At 39.3% G+C, this 19,431-nt stretch overlaps 1 protein-coding gene across 6 annotated transcripts in view; it reads left to right on the top strand.

Moving 5' to 3' along the window:
* Positions 1-18,944, top strand: part of PIGN (phosphatidylinositol glycan anchor biosynthesis class N) — a 149,091-nt gene extending 130,147 nt beyond the window's left edge. For 4 of the 6 annotated variants that reach the window (XM_062201765.1, XM_062201763.1, XM_062201760.1 and 1 more), the window contains 2 exons: positions 14,354-14,451; positions 14,755-18,944. In XM_062201765.1, coding sequence (XP_062057749.1) covers positions 14,354-14,451; positions 14,755-14,858 — 202 coding nt within the window. In that variant the 3' untranslated portion in view covers positions 14,859-18,944. Of the gene's footprint in view, positions 1-14,353 lie in introns of all 6 variants that reach the window. The other 2 variants (XR_009866831.1, XM_062201762.1) reach the window with 2 other exon arrangements.
* Positions 18,945-19,431: the final 487 nt, after the last annotated feature.

Below are 19,431 nucleotides of genomic sequence, written 5' to 3'. Positions count from 1 at the left end.
GGCTAGGCTAGGCTAGGCCAAAACCAGGAGCCAGGAGCTTCCTCCAGGTCTCCCACATGGATTTCAGGGGCCCAAGCACTTGGGCCATCTTCCACTGCTTTTCCCAGGCCATTATCAAGGAGCTGGATTAGAAGTTAGAGCAGGCAGGACTCAGACCGGTACCCATATGGGATGCCAGCATCTCAGGCAACAGCTTCACCCACCATGCCACAACGCTGCCCCTACCAGTCCTCTGACTTTCATATTTTCTTTTTTTTATTAACTTTTTTTTTCATTTATGAAACTTTTAATGAATATAAATTTCCAAAGTACAGCTCATGGGTTACAATGGCTTCCCCCCTCCCACAGCTTCCCTCCCACCTGCAACCCTCCCCCTTACCGCTCCCTCTCCCCTTCCATTCACATCAAGACCCATTTTCTAACTGTTGAAATCTTTATACTAAATTGATATTCTGTATATAAAGAGAATTGAAAAGGAATCTTGATGCAAATGGAAGGGGAGAGGGAGCGGGAGAGGGGAGGGTTGCGGGTGGGAGGGAAGTTATGGGAGTGGGAAGCCATTGTAATCTATAAGCTGTACACTGGAAATTTATATTCATTAAATAAAATTTAAAAAAAAGAAAAAAAAAGACCTTTAAAAAAAAAAAAAAGATCAGCTTAGTATATACTAGGTAAAGATTTCAACAGTTTGCCCCATATAGCAACACAAGTGAAAAAACTACCGTTGGAGTACTAGTTATAGCATTAAATAACAGTGTACAGCACATTAAAGACAGAGATCCTACATATTTTTTTAAAATTAATTAATTTTCTATGCCATTTCCAATTTAACACCAGGTTTTTTTTTTTCATTTCCAATTCTCTTTATATACAGAAGATCGATTCAGTGTATAATTAGTAAAGACCTCATCAGTTTGTACCCACACAGAAACACAAAGTGTAAAAATACTGTTTCAGTACTAGTTATAGCATCACTGCACATTAGACAACACATTAAGGACAGATCCCACATGGGATGTAAGTACACAGTGACTCCTGCTGCTGACTTAACAATTTGACACTCCTGTTTATGGCGTCAGTAATCTCCCTAGGCTCTAGTCATGAGTTGTCAGGGCTATGGAAGCCTTTAGAGTTCGCTGACTTTGATCTTATTCTGATAGGGTCTTAGTCAAATGGAAGTTCTCTCCTCCCTTCGGAGAAAGGTACCTCCTTCTTTGATGGCCCCGTTCTTTCCACTGGGATCTCACTCCCAGAGATCTTTCATTTAGGTCTTTTTTCTTTTCCATGGTATCTTGGCTTTCCATGCCTAAAATACTCTCATGGGCTCTTCCGCCAGATCCGAATGCCTTGAGGGCTGATTCTGAGGCCAGAGTGTTGTTTAGGACATCTGCCATTCTATGAGTCTGCTGTGTATCCTGCTTCCCATGTTGGATCCTTCTCTCCCTTTTTGATTCTATCTGTTAGTATTAGCAGACACTTGTCTTGTTTGTGTGATCCCTTTGACTCTTAGACCTATCAGAGCCATCAATTGTGAGCTGAAATTGATCACTTGGACTAGTGAGATGTCATTGGTACATGCCACCTTGATGGGATTGTGTTGGAATCCCCTGGCACATTTCTAACTCCACCATTTGGGGCAAGTCCGATTGAGCATGTCACAAATTGTACATCTCCTCCCTCTCTTATTCCCACTCTTAAATTTAACAGGGATCACTTTTTAGTTAAAATTTAAACACCTAAGAATAATTGTGTGTTAATTACAGAGTTCAACCACTAGTACTAGAACAACAACAACAACAACAAATACTAAAAAGGATAAAGTATTACATTGTACATCTAGAGTCAGGACAAGAGCTGATCAGTAAGAAACAACGAAACCCGGTCATTTGCAACAAGATGGAGGAGTCTGGAAAACATCACACTGAGTGAATTAAGCCAGTCCCAAAGAGACAAATATCATTTATTTTCCCTGATCGGTGACAACTGAGCACCAAAGGGGAAACCTGTTAAGTGAAATGGACACTATAAGAAACAATGACCTGATCAGCTCTTGTCCTTTCATATTTTCTAATGAGAAATCAGCTGTCATTCAAATTGGTTTTCTCTTATTCATAAGGTGTTATTTCTTTCTCACTGTTTTCAAATTAATTTATTTTTGTTTTGGGTATCTTGATGTGAAGTTGTGTGGATTGCTTTCAGTTTATCCTGTATGGCATTTGCTTAGTTTCTACATTCCACAGATTTATAACTTTTCCCAAATTTCTGGAGTTTTCAGCCACTATACTTTGAGTCCTCTTTTCCTCTTTCTTTTCCTTTTGAAGTGACAATGACAAAAATGTTAGATCTTTTGCCATAATTCTCAGGCCAATTGAGCTCTTAAAAAAAAAAAAAAAACGACAACAACTTTATTTTGTTTGTTGTTTAGTTAGAATAGTATCTATTGTTCTATCTTTAGATTCACAGATTCTTTGCTCTGTCCTCTCAGGTCTACTATGAAGCCCATTCATTGAGTATTGTTTGTTGTATTTTCCAAAATTTCTGTTTTGTTCTCTTCATTTCTTTTTTTTTATTGAGAGTATTCCTGATACTCCAATTTGTTTCCTCCAATGCTACCCCCATGATGGGGTCGAGGGGTATCGTTACTGCTGGATGGGAGTGGAAGTCCAGGCTTCCCACATGGTCTCCACCAATATCTGCCCATAGTCAATAAAAGTACTGCTTCTGGAGCTGACACTATGGTGTGGCAGGTTAAGCATCCAACTGCAATGCCGGCATCCCATATGGTTGCCGGTTTGAGTCCCGGCTGCTCCACTTCCAATTCAGCTCCCTGCCAATGGCCTGGGAAAGCAGTAGAAGATGGCCCTAGTGCTTGGACCCCTGCACCCACATGGGAGACCTGGAAGAAGCTCCTAGCTCCTGGCTTCAGATCGGTCCCGCTCTGGCCTTTGTGGCCATTTGGGGAGTGAACTAGTGGATGTAAGACCTCTCTCTTTGTCTCTCCCTCTCTGTGTCTGTAACTCTACCTCTCACGTAAATAAATAAACCTTTTTTTTTTTTTTAAAGTACTAGCTTCTCTACCCAGCCTTCTCTGACACTGCAGTAGGGAGTGGACAGATGAGGGATTAAAATGTCCCATCACAGCCTGGCAAAGATTGAAGTTTAGGCTCCCTGTTCATCCTTTGCTAGAGCTGATCAGGATAGGACCAATATTTTTGCTGTGGTGTTTGGCTGAAGTGGCTTGGTCCTTTTCCTTGTCTGTCCTTTGGCTAAAGATAATTGGATTTTGTTGTTACAGTGCTTTTTCCTTTTGGGTTTTGTTTTTTGTCTATACTCAATGGCATTTTCAGGTTGTTTCTGGCTTCTTCCTGTAAGTCTGGGATATATGAGATCAAAAAAAGAGAGAAAAAGAAAGAAGAGCAGAGAAGAAGAAAGGAGAAGGAAGGAACAAACAAACCTGGTAAACTGATCACAGTGGCACTGTTTGTATCCCAAGATCCCTAGACACTGCTTTCTTGCCGCCATTTAAATTCTTCTTGTGGTGTGTGTGTGTGTGTGTGTATTCCAAAGTTTTAGGCTGTACTTAGCAGGAGGAATAAGAGGTACATCCATGCCACCTCATGGAAAATGAAGTGATTCTATTTTTTTTAAGTTTCTAATTTTCTAGTAGCATGCTTCCCCAGCATCTCCATGTCATACTAAACTTGAGTTACCTTGCTATAGAAGACTTTTAAAATAAGATAAATCAATGACCAATTTCTATGTAATAAAATATTAAGCTAGCTACCATGATTTAGTGACATAACCTTGTCTTTTTTTAATATTTTACTTACTTGAGAGGAAGAGTTAAAACAGAGGGAGAGACAGAAGAAAAGGTCTTCCATCTGCTGCTTTACTCCCCAAAATGGCCACAACGGCCAAAGATGAGCTAATCTGAAGCCAAGAGAATCTTCTAGTTCTCCCATGGGGGTACAGGGGCCCAACCACTTGGGCCATCTTCTGCTTTCCCAGGCTGTAGCAGAGAGCTGGATCAGAAGAAGAGCAGCTGGAACTAGAACTGGTGTCCATATGGGATGCTGGCACCACAAACGTGTGGTTAGGCTACAGCCTTGTCTGTTTTGACTTGAACTTTTGAAGAGTATTGCATTAAAATAAATATCTAAAAAATAAATAGAAGCAAGTATTGTGGCACAGTTGGTTAAACCACCACTTGGGGCACCCACATACCATATTGGAGTGCCAGGTCAAGTCCTCGCAACTTTGCTTCCCATCCAGCTTCCTGCTAATGGATCCTGGGAAGCAGCAGATGATGGCTCTGGTGCTTGAGTCCCTACCACCCACATGGTAGACCCAGATGGAGTCTGTGGCTGCTGGGTTCCCCTGGCCAAGCCCTAGCTATTGCATACATTTGGGAAGTAAACCAGCAGATGGAAGATACCTCTCTCTCTCTCTCTCTCATATGCATGTGTGGGTATTTTCTTTCTAGTAGATAAAAATAAATGGGCGACAAAAATAGATAAAAATAGACATATCTAGATAATTTTATTACTATCAAGGCTTGATAGGATGATACATAAATCTAATCTTATTATTTTCATTTTTTAAGTAAATGATTATCAGTGATTTCATGTAATGGCAGGTAAGATTCATAGCACATTCATTCAGCGTGAGAACAAAATACACACATACACACATAAATCCAAGTAGAAAAAATCCTAGATCAAATATCCTGTTATATTTTACAATGAGAACAAACAAAAATTTTAAAAGTTATCCTTTAATATTAACATTTATTAAGGATTTTACTTTATTGTGGATTTCTTTTTTTGGGGGGGTGGGGAACCATCAAGCATCTACTGTAGACCAGAGCCAGATTTCCAGTATAACTGGTTTTCATCCTTACTTTGTAATTAGCCACCTGTTCCTTTTCTACTTAAAATTTACTTTATAAAGTGAGCCTACAGAAGGAGGCTGAGAATCTCCCAACCAGTGCCACTCCAAAGAACATCAAACTTTTTTAAAAAACATTACAAGTATTCACTTATTAATCCTCATAATAATCCTACATGATAGGTTCTAATCTTTATTTTTAAGGTTTATTTATTTACTTATTTGAAAGGTAAAATTACAAGGAAAGAGGGAGGGAGATCGATCAATCTTCCATCCACTGGTTCACTCCCCAAATAGCCACAATGGCTGGAGCTAACCTGATCGAAAGCCGGGAGCCAGGAGCTTTCTCTGGGTCTCCCACTTGGGTGCAGGGACCTAAGTACTTCGGCCATCTTCTGATACTTTCCTAGGCATGTTAGCAGAGAAGTGGATTGGAAGTGGAGCAGCTGGGACTCAAACTGATGCCCAAATTGGATGCCAGAGCTGCAGGCTGTGGCTTTACCTACTATAACACAGTGCCAGCCCCGTGTCAAACTCTTTTATTTTATTTTTTTGCTCTTCTTTTTTTTAAACTTTTATTTAATAAATATAAATTTCCAAAGTACAGCTTTTGGACTACAGTGGCTTCCCCTCCACCCATAACTTCCCTCCCACCCACAACCCTCCCATCTCCCACTCCCTCTCCCATCCCATTCACATCAAGATTCATTTTCTTTTCTTTTCTTTTTTTTTTTTTTTTTTTGACAGGCAGAGTGGACAGTGACAGAAGAGACAGAGAGAAAGGTCTTCCTTTTGCCGTTGGTTCACCCTCCAATAGCCGACGCGGCCAGCACACTGCGCTGATCCGAAGGCAGGAGCCAGGTGCTTCTCCTGGTCTCCCATGGGGTGCAGGGCCCAAGCATTTGGGCCATCCTCCACTGCACTCCCTGGCCACAGCAGAGAGCTGGCCTGGAAGAGGGGCAACTGGGACAGAATCCGGTGCCCCGACTGGGACTAGAACCCAGTGTGCCAGCGCCGCAGGTGGAGGATTAGACTATTGAGCCATGGTGCTGGCCTAAGATTCATTTTCAATTCTCTTTATATACAGAAGATCAATTTAGCATATATTAAGTAAAGATTTCAACAGTTTATACTCACACAGAAACACAAAGTGTAAAGTACTGTTTGATTACTAGTTATACCATTGGTTCACATAGTACAACATATTAAGGACAGAGATCCTACATGGGGAGAAAGTGTACAGTGACTCCTGTTGTTGATTTAACAATTGGCACTCTTGTTTATGGCATCAGTAATCACCCTAGGCTCTTGTCATGAGTTGCCAAGGCTATGGAAGCCTTTTGAGTTTGCCAACTCCGATCTTATTTAGACAAGGTCATAGTCAAAGTGGAAGTTCAGAAAAAGGTACCTCCTTCTTTGATGGCCCATTCTTTCTGCTGGGATCTCACTCACAGAGATCTTTCATTTCGGGGTTTTTTTTTATGTGTGTGTGTGTGTGTGTGTTTTTGCCAGAGTGTCTTGGCTTTCCAAACCTGAAATTCTCTCATGGGTGTTTTAGCCGGATCCAAATGCCTTAAGGGCTGATTCTGAGGCCAGAGTGCTATTTAGGACATCTGCCATTCTATGGGTCTGCTGTTTACCCTGCTTCCCATGTTGGATTGTTCTCTGCTTTTTTATTCTAGCAGTTAGTATTAGCAGACACTAGTCTTGTTTATGTGATCCCTTTGACTCTTAATCCTTTCATTATGATCAATTATGAACTGAAAGTGATCACTTTGACTAGTAAGATGTCATTGGTACATGCCGCCTTGATGGGATTGAATTGGACTCCCCAGGCACATATCTAACTCTACCATTCGGGGCAAGTCCAATTGAGCATGTGCTAAACTGTACATCTCCTCCCTCTCTTATTCCCACTCTTATATTTAACAGGGATCACCTTTCAGTTGTTTCAACACCTAAGAGTAATTGTGTGTTAATTAAAGAGTTCAACCAATAGTATTAAGTAGAACAAAAAAAAATACTAAAAGGAATAAAAAAGTAAGTTGTTCCTCGACAGTCAGGACAAAGGCTGATCAAGTCATTGTTTCTCATAGTGTCCATTTCACTTCAACAGGATTCCTTTTTGGTGCTTGGTTAGTTGTCACTGATCAGGGAGAACATATGATTTTTTGTCCCTTTGGGACTGGCTTATTTCACTCAGCATGATGTTTTCCAGATTCCTCCATCTTGTTGCAAATGACCGGATTTCATTGTTTTTGACTGCTGTATAGTATTCTATAGAGTACATGTCCCATAATTTCTTTATCCAGTCTACTGTTGATGGGCATTTAGGTTGATTCCAGGTCTTAGCTATTGTGAATTGAGCTGCAATAAACATTGAGGTGCAGACAGCTCTTTTATTTGCCAATTTAATTTCCTTTGGGTAAATTCCAAGGAGTGGGATGGCTGGGTTGTATGGTAGGGTTATATTCAGGTTTCTGAGGAATCTCCAGACTGACTTCCATAATGGCTTAACCAGTTTGCATTCCCACCAACAGTGAGTTAGTGTCCCTTTTCCCCCACATCCTCTCCAGCATCTATTGTTGGTAGATTTCTGAATGTGAGCCATTCTGACTGGGGTGAGGTGAAAACTCATTGTGGTTTTGATTTGCATTTCTCTGATGGCTAGTGATCTTGAACTTTTTTTCATGTGTCTGTTGGCCATTTGGATTTCCTCTTTTGAATGTCTATTGAGGTCCTTGGCCCATCTCTTAAGTGGGTTGTTGGTTTTGTTGTTGTGGAGTTTCTTGATCTCTTTGTAGATTCCGGTTATCAACCCTTTATCTGTTGTGTAGTTTGCAAATATTTTTTCCCATTCTGTCGGTTGCCTCCTGACTGTTTCTTTTGCAGTAGAGAAACTTCTCAATTTGATGTAATCCCAATAGTTAATTTTGGCTTTGACTGCCTGTACCTCCAGGGTCTTTTCCAAGAAGTTTTTGCCAGTGCCAATCTCTTGCAGGGTTTCTCCAATGTTTTCTAATAATTTGATGGTGTCAGGTCATAGATTTAAGTCTCTAATCCATGTAGAGTAGATTTTTGTGTAAGGTGTAAGGTAGGGGTCTTGCTTCATGCTTCTGCACATGGAAATCCAATTTTCCCAGCACCATTTATCGAATAGACTGTTCTTACTCCAGGGATTGGTTTTAGATCCTTAATCAAATATAAATTGGCTGTAGATGTTTGGATTAATTTATGGTGTTTCTATTCTGTTCCATTGGTCTATCCATCTGTTTCTGAACCAGTACCATGCTGTTTTGATTATAACTGCCCTGTAGTATGTCCTGAAATCTGGTATTGTGATGCCTCTGGCTTTGTTTTTGTTGTACAAGATTGCTTTAGCTATTCAAGGTCTCCTGTGACTCCATATGAATTTCAGCATCATTTTTTCCAGATCTGAGAAGAATGTCTTTGGTTTTTTGATTGGTATTGCATTGAATCTGTAAATTGCTTTTGGGAGAATGGACATTTTGATGATATTGATTCTTCCAATCCATGAGCATGGAAGATTTTTCCATTTTTTGGTAACCTCTTCTATTTCTTTCTTTAAGATTTGGTAATTCTCGTCTAGAGAAATTTAATGTCCTTGGTTAAGTTTATTCCAAGGTATTTGATTGTTTTTGTAGCTATTGTGAATGGGATTGATCTTAGAAGTTCTTTCTCAGCCATGGCATTGCCTGTGTATACAAAGGCTGTTGATTTTTGTGCATTGATTTTATATCCTGCTACTTTGCCAAACTCTATGATTTCCAATAGTCTCTTAGTAGAGTTCTTTGGATCCCCTAGAGAATCATTTCATCTGCAAAGAGGGATAGTTTGACTTCTTCCCTCCCAATTTGTATCTTTCATTTCTTTTTCTTGCCTATTGGCTCTGGCTAAAACTTCCCAAATTATATTGAATAGCAGTGGTGAGAGTGGGCATCCCTGTCTGGTACCAGATCTCAGCGGAAATGCTTCCAACTTTTCCCCATTCAATAGGATGCTGGCCGTGGGTTTTTTATAAATTGCTTTGATTGTATTGAGGAATGTTCCTTCTATACCCAATTTGCTTAGCGTTTTCATCATGAAAGGGTGTTGTATTTTATCAAATGCTTTCTCTGCGTCTATTGAGAGAATCATATGGTTTTTCTTCTGCAGTCTGTTAATGTGGTGTATCACGTTGATTGTTTCGCAAACATTGAGCCATCCCTGCATACCAGGGATAAATCTCACTTGGTCTGGGTGGATGATCATTCTGATGTGTTGTTGCATTCTATTGGCCAGAATTTTATTGAGAATTTTTGCATCAAGGATATTGGTCTGTAATTTTCTTTCAATGCTGCATCTTTTTCCAGCTTAGGGATTAAGGTGATGCTGGCTTCATAGAAAGAATTTGGGAGGATTCCCTCTTTTTCAATTGTTCTTAATAGTTTGAGAAGAATTGGAGTTAGTTCTTCTTTAAATGTCTGGTAGAATTCAGCAGTGAATCCATCTGGTCCTGGGCTTTTCTTGGTTGGGAGGGCCTTTATTACTGTTTCAATTTCTGTCTCAGTTATGGGTCTGTTTAGGTTTTCTGTGTCTTCCTGGTTCAATTTAGGTAGATTGCATGTGTCCAGGACTCTATCCATTTCTGATAGATTTCCCTATTTGCTGGCATACAACTCTTTGTAGTAATTTCTGATGATTCTTTTTATTTCTGTGGTGTCTGTTGTTACATTCCCTTTTTCATCTTTGATTTTATTGATTTGGGTCTTTTCTTTTTTTAGTTAGTTGGGCCAATGGTATGTCAATTTTGTTTATTTTTTCAAAAACCAGCATTTGTTTTGCTGATCTTTTGTAATTTTTTTATTCAATCCTGTTGATTTCTTCTATGATTTTAACTATTTCTCTTCTACTAGTTTTGGGTCTGGTTTGCTGCAGTTTTTCTAGATCCTTGAGATTAATTGAAAGCTCATTTATTTGGTGCCTTTCCAATTTCTTGATGTAGGCACCTATTGATATAAACTTTCCTCTTAACATTGCTTTTGCTGTATCACATAAGTTTTGGTATGTTGTGTTTTTGTCCTCATTTACTTCCAGAAATTTTTTGATTTCCCTTTTGATTTCTTCTATGACCCATTGTTCATTCAGGAGCATGTTGTTCAGTCTCCATGTGTTTGACGTGCTCTAGGGATTCCTGAGTTGCTGATTTCCAGCTTCATTCCACTGTGGTCTGAGAAGCTGCATTGTATGATTCCAATTCTTTTAAATTTGCTGAGACTTGCTTTATGGCCTAGTATGTGATCAATCCTAGAGCAGGTTCCATGCACTGCTGAGAAGAATGTAAATTCTTGAAGTGTAGGATGAAAAGTTCTGTAGATATCTGTTAGATCCCTTTGGGCTATAGTGTTGTTTAAATCTACTGTCTCCTTGTTGATCTTCTGTCCTGTTGATCTGTCTATTTCTGAGAGTGGAGTACTGAAGTCCCCCGGTACTATTGTATTGGAGTCTAAGTCTCCCTTTAAGTCCCTTAACATATCTTTTAAATAAACCTGTGCCCTTTAATTAGGTGCATATACATTTATGATAGTTACATCTTCCTGTTGAATGGATCCCTTCATCATTACATAGTGCCCCTCTTTGTCTCTCTTAACAGTTTTTGTGTTAATTTTTATTTTGTCTGATATTAATTGGCTACACCAGCTCTTTTTTGGTTTCTGTTGGCATGGAATATCTTTTTTCAACCTTTCACTTTCAGTCTGCATGCATCTTTGTTAGAAAGATGTGTTTCTTGTAAGCAGCAAAAAGATGGGTTTTGTTCCTTAACCCAATCAGCCAATCTGTGTCTTTTAACTGGACAGTTCAGGCCATTAACATTCAATGTGACAATTAATAAGTGGTAACTTTGTCCTGCCATTTTCCCAAAGATATTTCTAGTATATGCTTTGAACTTTCTGTGATCTTTTACTGGAAGGTTTTCTTCCTTTTCCTTCTTCCATATTGATGACCGTATTTCTGTGTTTCTGTGTGTAACACATCTTTAAACATCTTTTGCAGGGCTGGACGAGTGGTGACAAATTCTTTCAATTTCTGTTTGCTATGAAAAGTCTTTATTTCACCTTCATTCACAAATGAGAGCTTTGCAGGATATAATATTCTTGGCCTGCAGTTTTTCTCTTAGTACCTGGGCTATGTCTTGCCATTCCCTTCTAGCCTGTAGGGTTTCTGATGAGAAGTCTGCTGTGAGTCTAATTGGAGATCCTCTGAGAGTAATCTGACGTTTCTCTCCTGCACATTTTAGAATCTTTTCTTTATGTTTCACTGTGGTGAGTTTGATTACAACGTGTTGTGGTGAGGATCTCTTTTGGTCATGTTTACTAGGGGTTCTGTGTGCTTCCTATTCTTGGATGTCTCTGTCCTTCTCCAAACCCAGGAAGTTTTCTGCTAATATCACACTAAAAAGGCCTTCTAATCCTTTCTCTCTCTCCATGCCTTCAGGAACTCCTAGAACCCGAATGTTGAGTTTTTTAATTGTATCCTGTAGATTCCCAACAATATTTTTTAGATTTCTAATTTCCTCTTTTCTTTGGTTTGACTTTATACTTTCCTATGCTCTGTCTTCTAAGTCTGATATTCTTTCTTCTGCTTCACTGATTCTGTTTTTAAGGCTCTCAAATGCATTTGTCATTTTTTCCATTGAATTCTTCATTTCTTTTTGATTTCTCTTCAGTATCACAATTTCATGTTCTACTAAATTCCTCATTTCATTTTGATTCCTCCTTAAGATTTCATTTTCACAAGAGCGATTTTCTATCCTGTTCAGTATGGATTTTTGTAGTTCATGAATTTGTTTTTGAGAAGTTCTAAATGTTCTTATCATAAATTTTTTGAATTCCGTATCTTGAATTTCTTCTATCTCATCATCTTCATAATCTTGTATTGGAGTGTCATGTTCATTTGGCGGCATCATAATGTCTTCCTTGTTCTTGTTTCTTCAGTTTCTGCATTTGTTGTTTGACATTGTGGATATATTCTTTGGTTTCTTCTTCTTTTTTTTTTCCTTGCTGTGGTGGCTTTTCTTATTATACTATGACTCTAGATTAAGTGGACTGTCTGCTTTTGGTGAATCTCCAGGGGCTTGTGGTGAGTGTGGCCAGAGAGTTCTGTTCAATTATGTTGTTCAGGGTTAAGGGTGTGCCAAAGGTGACACACCCAGGTTTGGCATGGTAAATCTCTCTCTCTCTCTTTTTCTTTTTATTCAGAAGGGAAGTAATTCCGCGCAGCTGAGCTTTTCTGCTTGAAGGCAGTCAGTGCCTGAGCACTAGCCCCAGTGGGTATAGTATTCCTCTGCTCTGTCCCAAGGACCACACAAAGGATCTGTGCAGTCCTCAGTGTAAGCTCAGATTTCCCTGCAGTGTATCCCACTGGGTTTCCAAGGTACCAAGATTGTGGCGTCTCCCACTGAGAGTACGTCTCAGGCAAACCAGTGAGTTCTCCTACACACCTCAGTTTTTTGTTGTTGTTGTTTTCACAGTCCCAGTTCATAAGCTCCACACATTCACTAGGTCTTAACCTCCTGTTATTTCTCCCCACCAGAGTCAGGTTTTACTGCTTGGCTGAGGGCGGGCACAGCCCTGAGCTGGCGAAGCTGCTACATATGTCCAAAATGGTGCCTGCTGTAATGTTTTCCCCACCTTTGTGAGGTGGGTGGAGAGAGAGAATCATGTCTGTACAAGTCCCTTTTGTTTTTTTTTTCTCTCCTCTAGTTAGGCTGGTGAACTTTCCCCCACGGGGCTTCAAGCCTCGTTCCCTCTGGACTCTTCCTGCTGCTTTTCCGCCAGTGTCTCCGGCTACTGCAGTGTTGCCTCACCTCCCTTTCCATCTCTGGTGCGTAGACTCGGCAGCTGGGGTCCCAAGCCATGGGCGCCCGTGCCCTCCACGTAGGTCCACCATGTCCCACTTGTTCCGGAAGAGTTTCCTCTGCAGTTTTCCCTAACTCTTCCCTGAGACTACAGTATCTCCACATTTATTAAACTATCTTTTCCCAGACTATCAGTGCACTCCCTCCCTATTCCGCCATCTTGGAACTCTCGCCCAAACTCTTAACAATTGGAAGTTCTTACCTACAAGTTGTAAAATTACCCAGGAAAAAGAAGTGCTTTCTTCTTCCCCACACAGAATAGAAGCTGTTCTTTCCTAGCCTTGAGAGGCCTTAGCTTCAGGCAAATATCTGATGATATGCTAAAGCTGACCTTGAGTTATTGGGAAGGTGGGAAGACCTCTCAGGCAGCTTTTCCTTTTCCTTCTCCATGTTCCTGTAGGTGATTGACTTGCTTTCCTTGCACCCAGTAGTTACCTTCCATGATGTCCCAAGACCCTGCTCCCTGGGACATGCCCTGTAGGCCACTCCTGTGAGGGATTCTTTTATCAGCACTATGACTCCTGTCATACTTCCTGGGGGTAAGGCCCTCTGAAATATTTCCCCCTTCATTGAAGGATGTGAACTTATTATTATGAAGTTTTATAGTTAAATGGAACCCTACTAAGCATTAAAAATAGGTGGCTTGGCAGTATGCACTATAGCTTGGCTTGGACAATACTGTGTTAGTATCGCTCTATGTCTCCTTGCTGTATTACACATTTGTTAGCTCTATAGCATACATTTCTTTCTATGCTTCTAATTTTTTATGAAACCATAAAAACTTCTGTTAAGACAGAGAAATTACTGTGTTTAAAAAGGAAAATTGATCATTTACTATTACAGATAGATGAAAACTGAGTAATTTTAATAGTATTCATTATTCTCTTTTTCTGGAAGTCACAGACAGCTCTGATTATGAGATTAATAAAAAGTTATGTGCTCTTTTCTTTTGATTAGATTCCTAAAACTTCAACTTGACTGAACTTGAATAACATTTTTCTTTTTTTTGTGGATGTCTGGCAGCTTTGTCGAAATACTTCTAACTTATTTCAAAGCAAAAGATGCATCCTTTAAGATGTCAAAATACTTAACCTGGGGATATGTTGAGGAGTCTGTGGGTTGAATTCAGAGGGTCCAAGAATTGGAGGAGGAAAAGTGCTTTTATTTTTCTACAAGCTTTTGAAGTACAGTTTCTAATTCTAAAAAGATAGATATTGCTGATACCTTTCATATACATTTTTATAACAAGTTACAGTTGTTGCAGGTGTCTCAAACTATTACCGTCATCACTGTTTCAGCCTAATGGTAGTTTGTGTTATTGAGGATTAAATACTAATTCTTAATTTAATAAGCATTAATTCCTAGCTGTTATACCTATGATGTACATGTATTACTCAATAACAAAGTTGTGGGGTTTGATATTTGCTTTGAAATTATTAGTTCTATGTATTTTGTATATCCTTTTAAAAACATAATTTAGAGGAATCTTACGATTTCCTCATATGTGTTCTTCCTGCCTATAACCTGTTTATTTTTCTCCTTTTGCAGCATCAGCCACTACGTGATTGTCATGTCCATGACCATCTTTCTAGTGTTTCTCAATGGCCTGGCACAGATGCTCACGACAAAGAAACTCAAACTACGTGGTAAACCCAAAAGCCATCACATGTGATGTTGTTGAAGCCATCATTCAGCATCTTAGAGATTCTGTTTATCATTCTCCTTTTAAACTAAAATCCCATCAAAGATTCAATTAGGAGATGGATATTGCTGTTTAGTATATTGTACACCTGTAAAGAAAATAATGTTGGAATTCTGAATTTATAGGTTATCTGTGGAGAAGGAGCTTCCTTTTTCTTTTAGATTTTGCAGGCATGAAATGGTGATTATATCTGAGGAAAAGCGTAGTAAAGCATTCTCCATTTCCACTGTTTTCCTTTAACTGACAGGTTTTGACAGTGATGTTTCAAAGCCCCTGCAGCAATCTCCTCCCTATCTGGACTGCTTCTCTTACACCCCAAGGAGATTGTGCACCTGTAGGGCCCAATGCTGATGGCATCCAAATCATTGCTGTGGCCGACTTGAAGGAAATCACCAGGTGACACCATAAATATTTATAAACTCTCAGCACTGGTTTCGCAGTACTTCTGACTATTCAACAATATTACTAGAAAGATAATCAGGGTGTGTTATTTCCCATTTTCTAAAGCTTCAGTAGAAGTGTCAGCACAGTGGCATAGTGGGTAAAGCTGCCACCTGCGGCTTGGCATCCCATATGGACGCCAGTTTGAGTCCCGGCTGCTCCACTTCTGATCCCGCTCCCTGCTAATGAGCCTGGGAAGGCAGTGGAAGATGGCCCAAGTACTTTGTCCACTGTACCTATGTGGGAGACCCGGAAGAAGCTCCAAGCCTCTGGCTGCAGCTTAACCCAGCCCCAGCCACTTTGCCCATTTGGGGAGTGAGCCAGCAGATGGAAGATATCTCTTTCTCTCTCTGCCTCTGCTTCTCCCTCTCTGTAACTTTACCTTTCAAATAAAGAAATAAATCTTTTTAAATTTTTTTAAATAAAGCTTCAGTGGAAAAATGTTTGCAGGTGTTTGTTGTTTTTCTTCAGTACATAGTAACATTGTATGCTTCTTTAGCGCTATTTCTAGGGTTTTCATAGTCAGGCCGTGTTAATCTTCACTTTTTTTTATCATATCTGGATACTCATGGAATTTCTGGCAACAGCAAAAGAGGAAATACTTAGTATTTGTCTATAGGAAACAATTGAGGTAGTGTTTCATTAGAGATTCAACGTTTGTTACCCCCATAGCTTTTTTCATGCATTTTTTTCAACAGAATTCTTCAATTGAATAGTTAAACTTTCTGACGATAGCATAAGAATTCATGTTAAAATTGCTAATCTGATTCTGAAAGTCTAGTTCAAAAGCTTTAACTCTCAGGAAATTTAAATTTCCATTCATAAACTAATCATAAGCCAATTTTAATGGACCAAGTCTTTTAAGAACAATATTTGGGTTTTCCATAAAGTGACCTTCACATGTCACTGTAGAGCTTGCCTTTTGCTTGTGGTGTGCCAGTAGCTTTTGGCTGATGCTAAACTTTGTTGGTATGTGTCCCATTTTTAAAAATAATTGCATTTGAATTGTTATAGCATTACTACTTTAGATCAATGATTAGGAAACCCTCTAAAAATTACTAGGTTTTTCAAATTGGCAGGTGAGTGAACAAAACAATTTGCAAGATTCAAAAATCAGCTAGGAAAAATGTACCTTTAAAGATTTTATTTATAATAAGATAGAAATTTATGGGGCCAGTGCTCTGGCATAGAAGGCTAAGCCTTCTCTTGCTGTACCAGCATCCCATATGGGCACTGGTTCGAGTCCCGACTGCTCCGCTTCCGATTCAGCTCCCTGCTGATAGCATGGAAAAGCAGAGGAAGATAGCCCAAGTGCTTAGCCCCCTGCACCTGCATGGGAGACCTGAAAGAAACCCCTGGCTCCTGGCTCCTGGCTCCTGCCTTTGGATCAGCCCAGCTCTGGCCATTGCAGCCATTTGTTGAGTGATCCAACAGATGGAAGAGTCTCTCTCTCTCCCTCTCTCTAACTCTCCCTCTCAAGTAAATAAATAAAAATATTAATATTAAGAAAAAATTTATTTGTGACAGTACTTAATGGTATAGCTTGAAAACATTATGGTCTGGAAAATAGTATTAATGTTAATTAAAGTTTCTTGCCTTGGTCTGTAATATACGATCCAGGTGGACCGCTTAAGTGAACAGTGTGGCAGGGCAGAATGAGAATCCTTGAGCTTTCTTATGACCTCAAGGACTTTTGATCAGCTTTTTTACACCTCAGAGAAAAGTGATTTTATTGACACTTATCTAGTTTTGCTTTCATCTTTCTCCATATAGAGGAATTAAAGAATTTGTTATTGCAACATTGTAAAAGCTGCGCAGTGCTTTTATCTTTCTTATTTTGCTTTTCCAAGGCTGTGTTGCTCTTAACATTCTATTTTGGGTCCAAGGGAGTTTACATAAGAGGACAGTGCATCTACAAGCACAGGCTTGCCTCGCACACCTTAACCAGACTCCTCAGATTTGGGCCTTTCTGATACATAGTTTCTTATATATCTGCATTGTTCTAAGATTTTTTTTTTTAAGATTTATTTGTATATTTGAAAGGCAATGTTAGAGACAGAGACAAATAGAGATCTTCCATCTGCTGGTTCGCTCCTCAAATGGTTGCAGCAGCTGGGGCTGGGCCAAGCCAGAGCCAGGAGCCAGGAGCTTCTTCTGGGTCTGCCATGTGGTGCAGAGCCCAAACAATTGGGCCATCTTCCACGGCTTTCCCAGGCGCATTAGCAGGGAGCTGGATCAAAGGTAGAGCAGCCAGGGACTTGAACCTGTGTCCAGGTGGCTTTACCAGCTATGCCACAGTGCCGGCCTCAAGATGTGTTCTTATATTGAAAAAAGAAGTAAGATTTCAACGAAATTTGTTCTGTTGTTTTTAAATTTTTATTTTTAGTTTTTATTTAAAAAGCTGAGTGAAAAAGAGTTGAAGAGCAATGGAACCTCATTTCCTTAGTATATAAATATATGGCACAATAAAAAGGGTTACCTGATCAAATATACTTGAGAAATACCTGTTCAAACAAAGTTAAACAGATGCATTTGTTTTCACACTAAGGCAGTTTAACATATGTGCACTGGGAAGGGAGGAAGCTAGCAGTATGCCAGAAACTTCCACTTGACTACTGTCCCTTCCTTAGAGTCTCTCTCCTGAGACTAAACATACTTTAGAAATATCTCAACAGTATGCTTTTATCCCCGTGTACTGAAACCTCAGTTTGTCTCACTGTTTTGAAACTAGGGTGCTGTATGCTTAATTGAATTTTTTGTGAGAAATCAAAAGTGATTTGTATCATAACCCTTGAAGTTGGAAAACTTTAAAATGCACTGGAAATTTTGCCTGCCCCTTTATGAATTATGCCTATTATCATTTCGTCTCCGTGGGAACCTCCTGTGCTTCCAAATTGCATCCTGTTTGTCACAGCTCATTGTCCAACCCTATCAGTTTCTTATAGTTTACTTCCTTTACCTGAAAAATAACAAATACCAACTTTTTTTTCTTATTGTAGGACACTGTATAAGGTGATTACTCTTTAAATGTTTTACAATGCTTGGTTACAAAAAAGGTATGAAAAGAAAACATTTCATTTTATTGACCTTAGAAAGCTAAAATCTAACAGTATTATCCTTCAGCTAAACATATGAAAAGATTTTAAAAGCTTGACTTGCATTGGATACCTCTCATCAAATATGAAGAATTTCATGAATTATTTTTGTTTTTTCCATCTTTTTATTTTTTCCATGAATTTTTAAGAGCTGTTTTTACCTAAAGTAGATAATATTCAGTGGACTTGACTAATACAATTGTCATTGGGCCCAACAAGGGTAATGGTCCATCTTGCAGACAGTTCCTAGAATATCTACTACTAGTTGGTCCGTGTTTTAAAAGTTCCTCTACTTGCTAATGGGAAGCAGCATTCTTAAAGTTAGACAACATAAAATCAAGTCCCAATTTGCTTGATATGCTTTTGCTTATTTTTTCCTCTCAGGTTTATTGTGATTGGTTTTATCTTGTTAAAAAAAAAAAAATGAATCATACCACCTCATCCAGGTGATGAAGGTTTATCTCAACAATAACAAGCTGCTAGAGTCCCTGGGTTGGAGTCCTGCCCCCCACTCTCCATTCCAGCTTCCTGCTAATGCACACCTGGTAGGCAGTGAGTGATGGCCAAGTACTTGGGTCCCTGCTACTCACATAGGAATCGCATGAATTTTGCAGGCATTTAGAGAGTGAATCAATGGATTGGAGTTCTCTCTCTCAATCTCTCTGCCTTTCAAGTAAAATAAATATTTTTTAAAATAAATGTAATATGGCAGCCTGGATGGGACTCAGATCATTAAAAGGCATTATATAAAAACTAAAGAAATCTGAATATAGTGTAGACTTTATTTCATAAAAGCAGTGTTGATTCATTAATTGTGAAAAATGTACCTTACTGATAATGTAAAATGTTACTGACAGAAGAAACTGGGTGAGGGAATATATGGAAACCCCACTATCTTTGTAAAATTTTTTATAAAATTAAAAGGTTACTTATGTTTTAAAAATCTGTGCTGTATACACAAATAATTTTCCTTAAGTGGTCTCATACCATATAGGCAATGGATGGAGATTGAGGGTGTGGTTTGTGTGGTCTTCGGTTTTTCTTATTTCTCTCCTCCCTTGTTTTCTCTCTTCTCTCTCATGTTCCTCCCCTCCTTTGACCACGTTAGGATGCAGTGTGTATGCCGATATACTTCATGAATCCATCTCCTTCCACTGTCCTGTTCACTGTAGGCACAATGGGACTATCATGGCCAGCTGTGCTTTGCTCAGCACTCTCGCTTGAGCTGGGCCTCCACTGCTAACCTTATGTCTCTGGCAGGAGTGAGTAGCTTTTATGACTCTTCTTTCACCACAGTTAACAGGTTTACTGGTGTGCATCTTACCCAAGCCAGGTCAATCTTGAGTCCTTTGCAAAATTTTCAATATGGACCTGCGAAAAAATTTCTT

This window comes from Lepus europaeus, chromosome 9 (assembly GCF_033115175.1).
Source record: "Lepus europaeus isolate LE1 chromosome 9, mLepTim1.pri, whole genome shotgun sequence".
Taxonomy (NCBI): domain Eukaryota; kingdom Metazoa; phylum Chordata; class Mammalia; order Lagomorpha; family Leporidae; genus Lepus; species Lepus europaeus.
The sequence above is the reverse complement of the archived record's forward strand: the minus strand, read 5'-3'. Positions and strand labels throughout refer to the sequence as shown.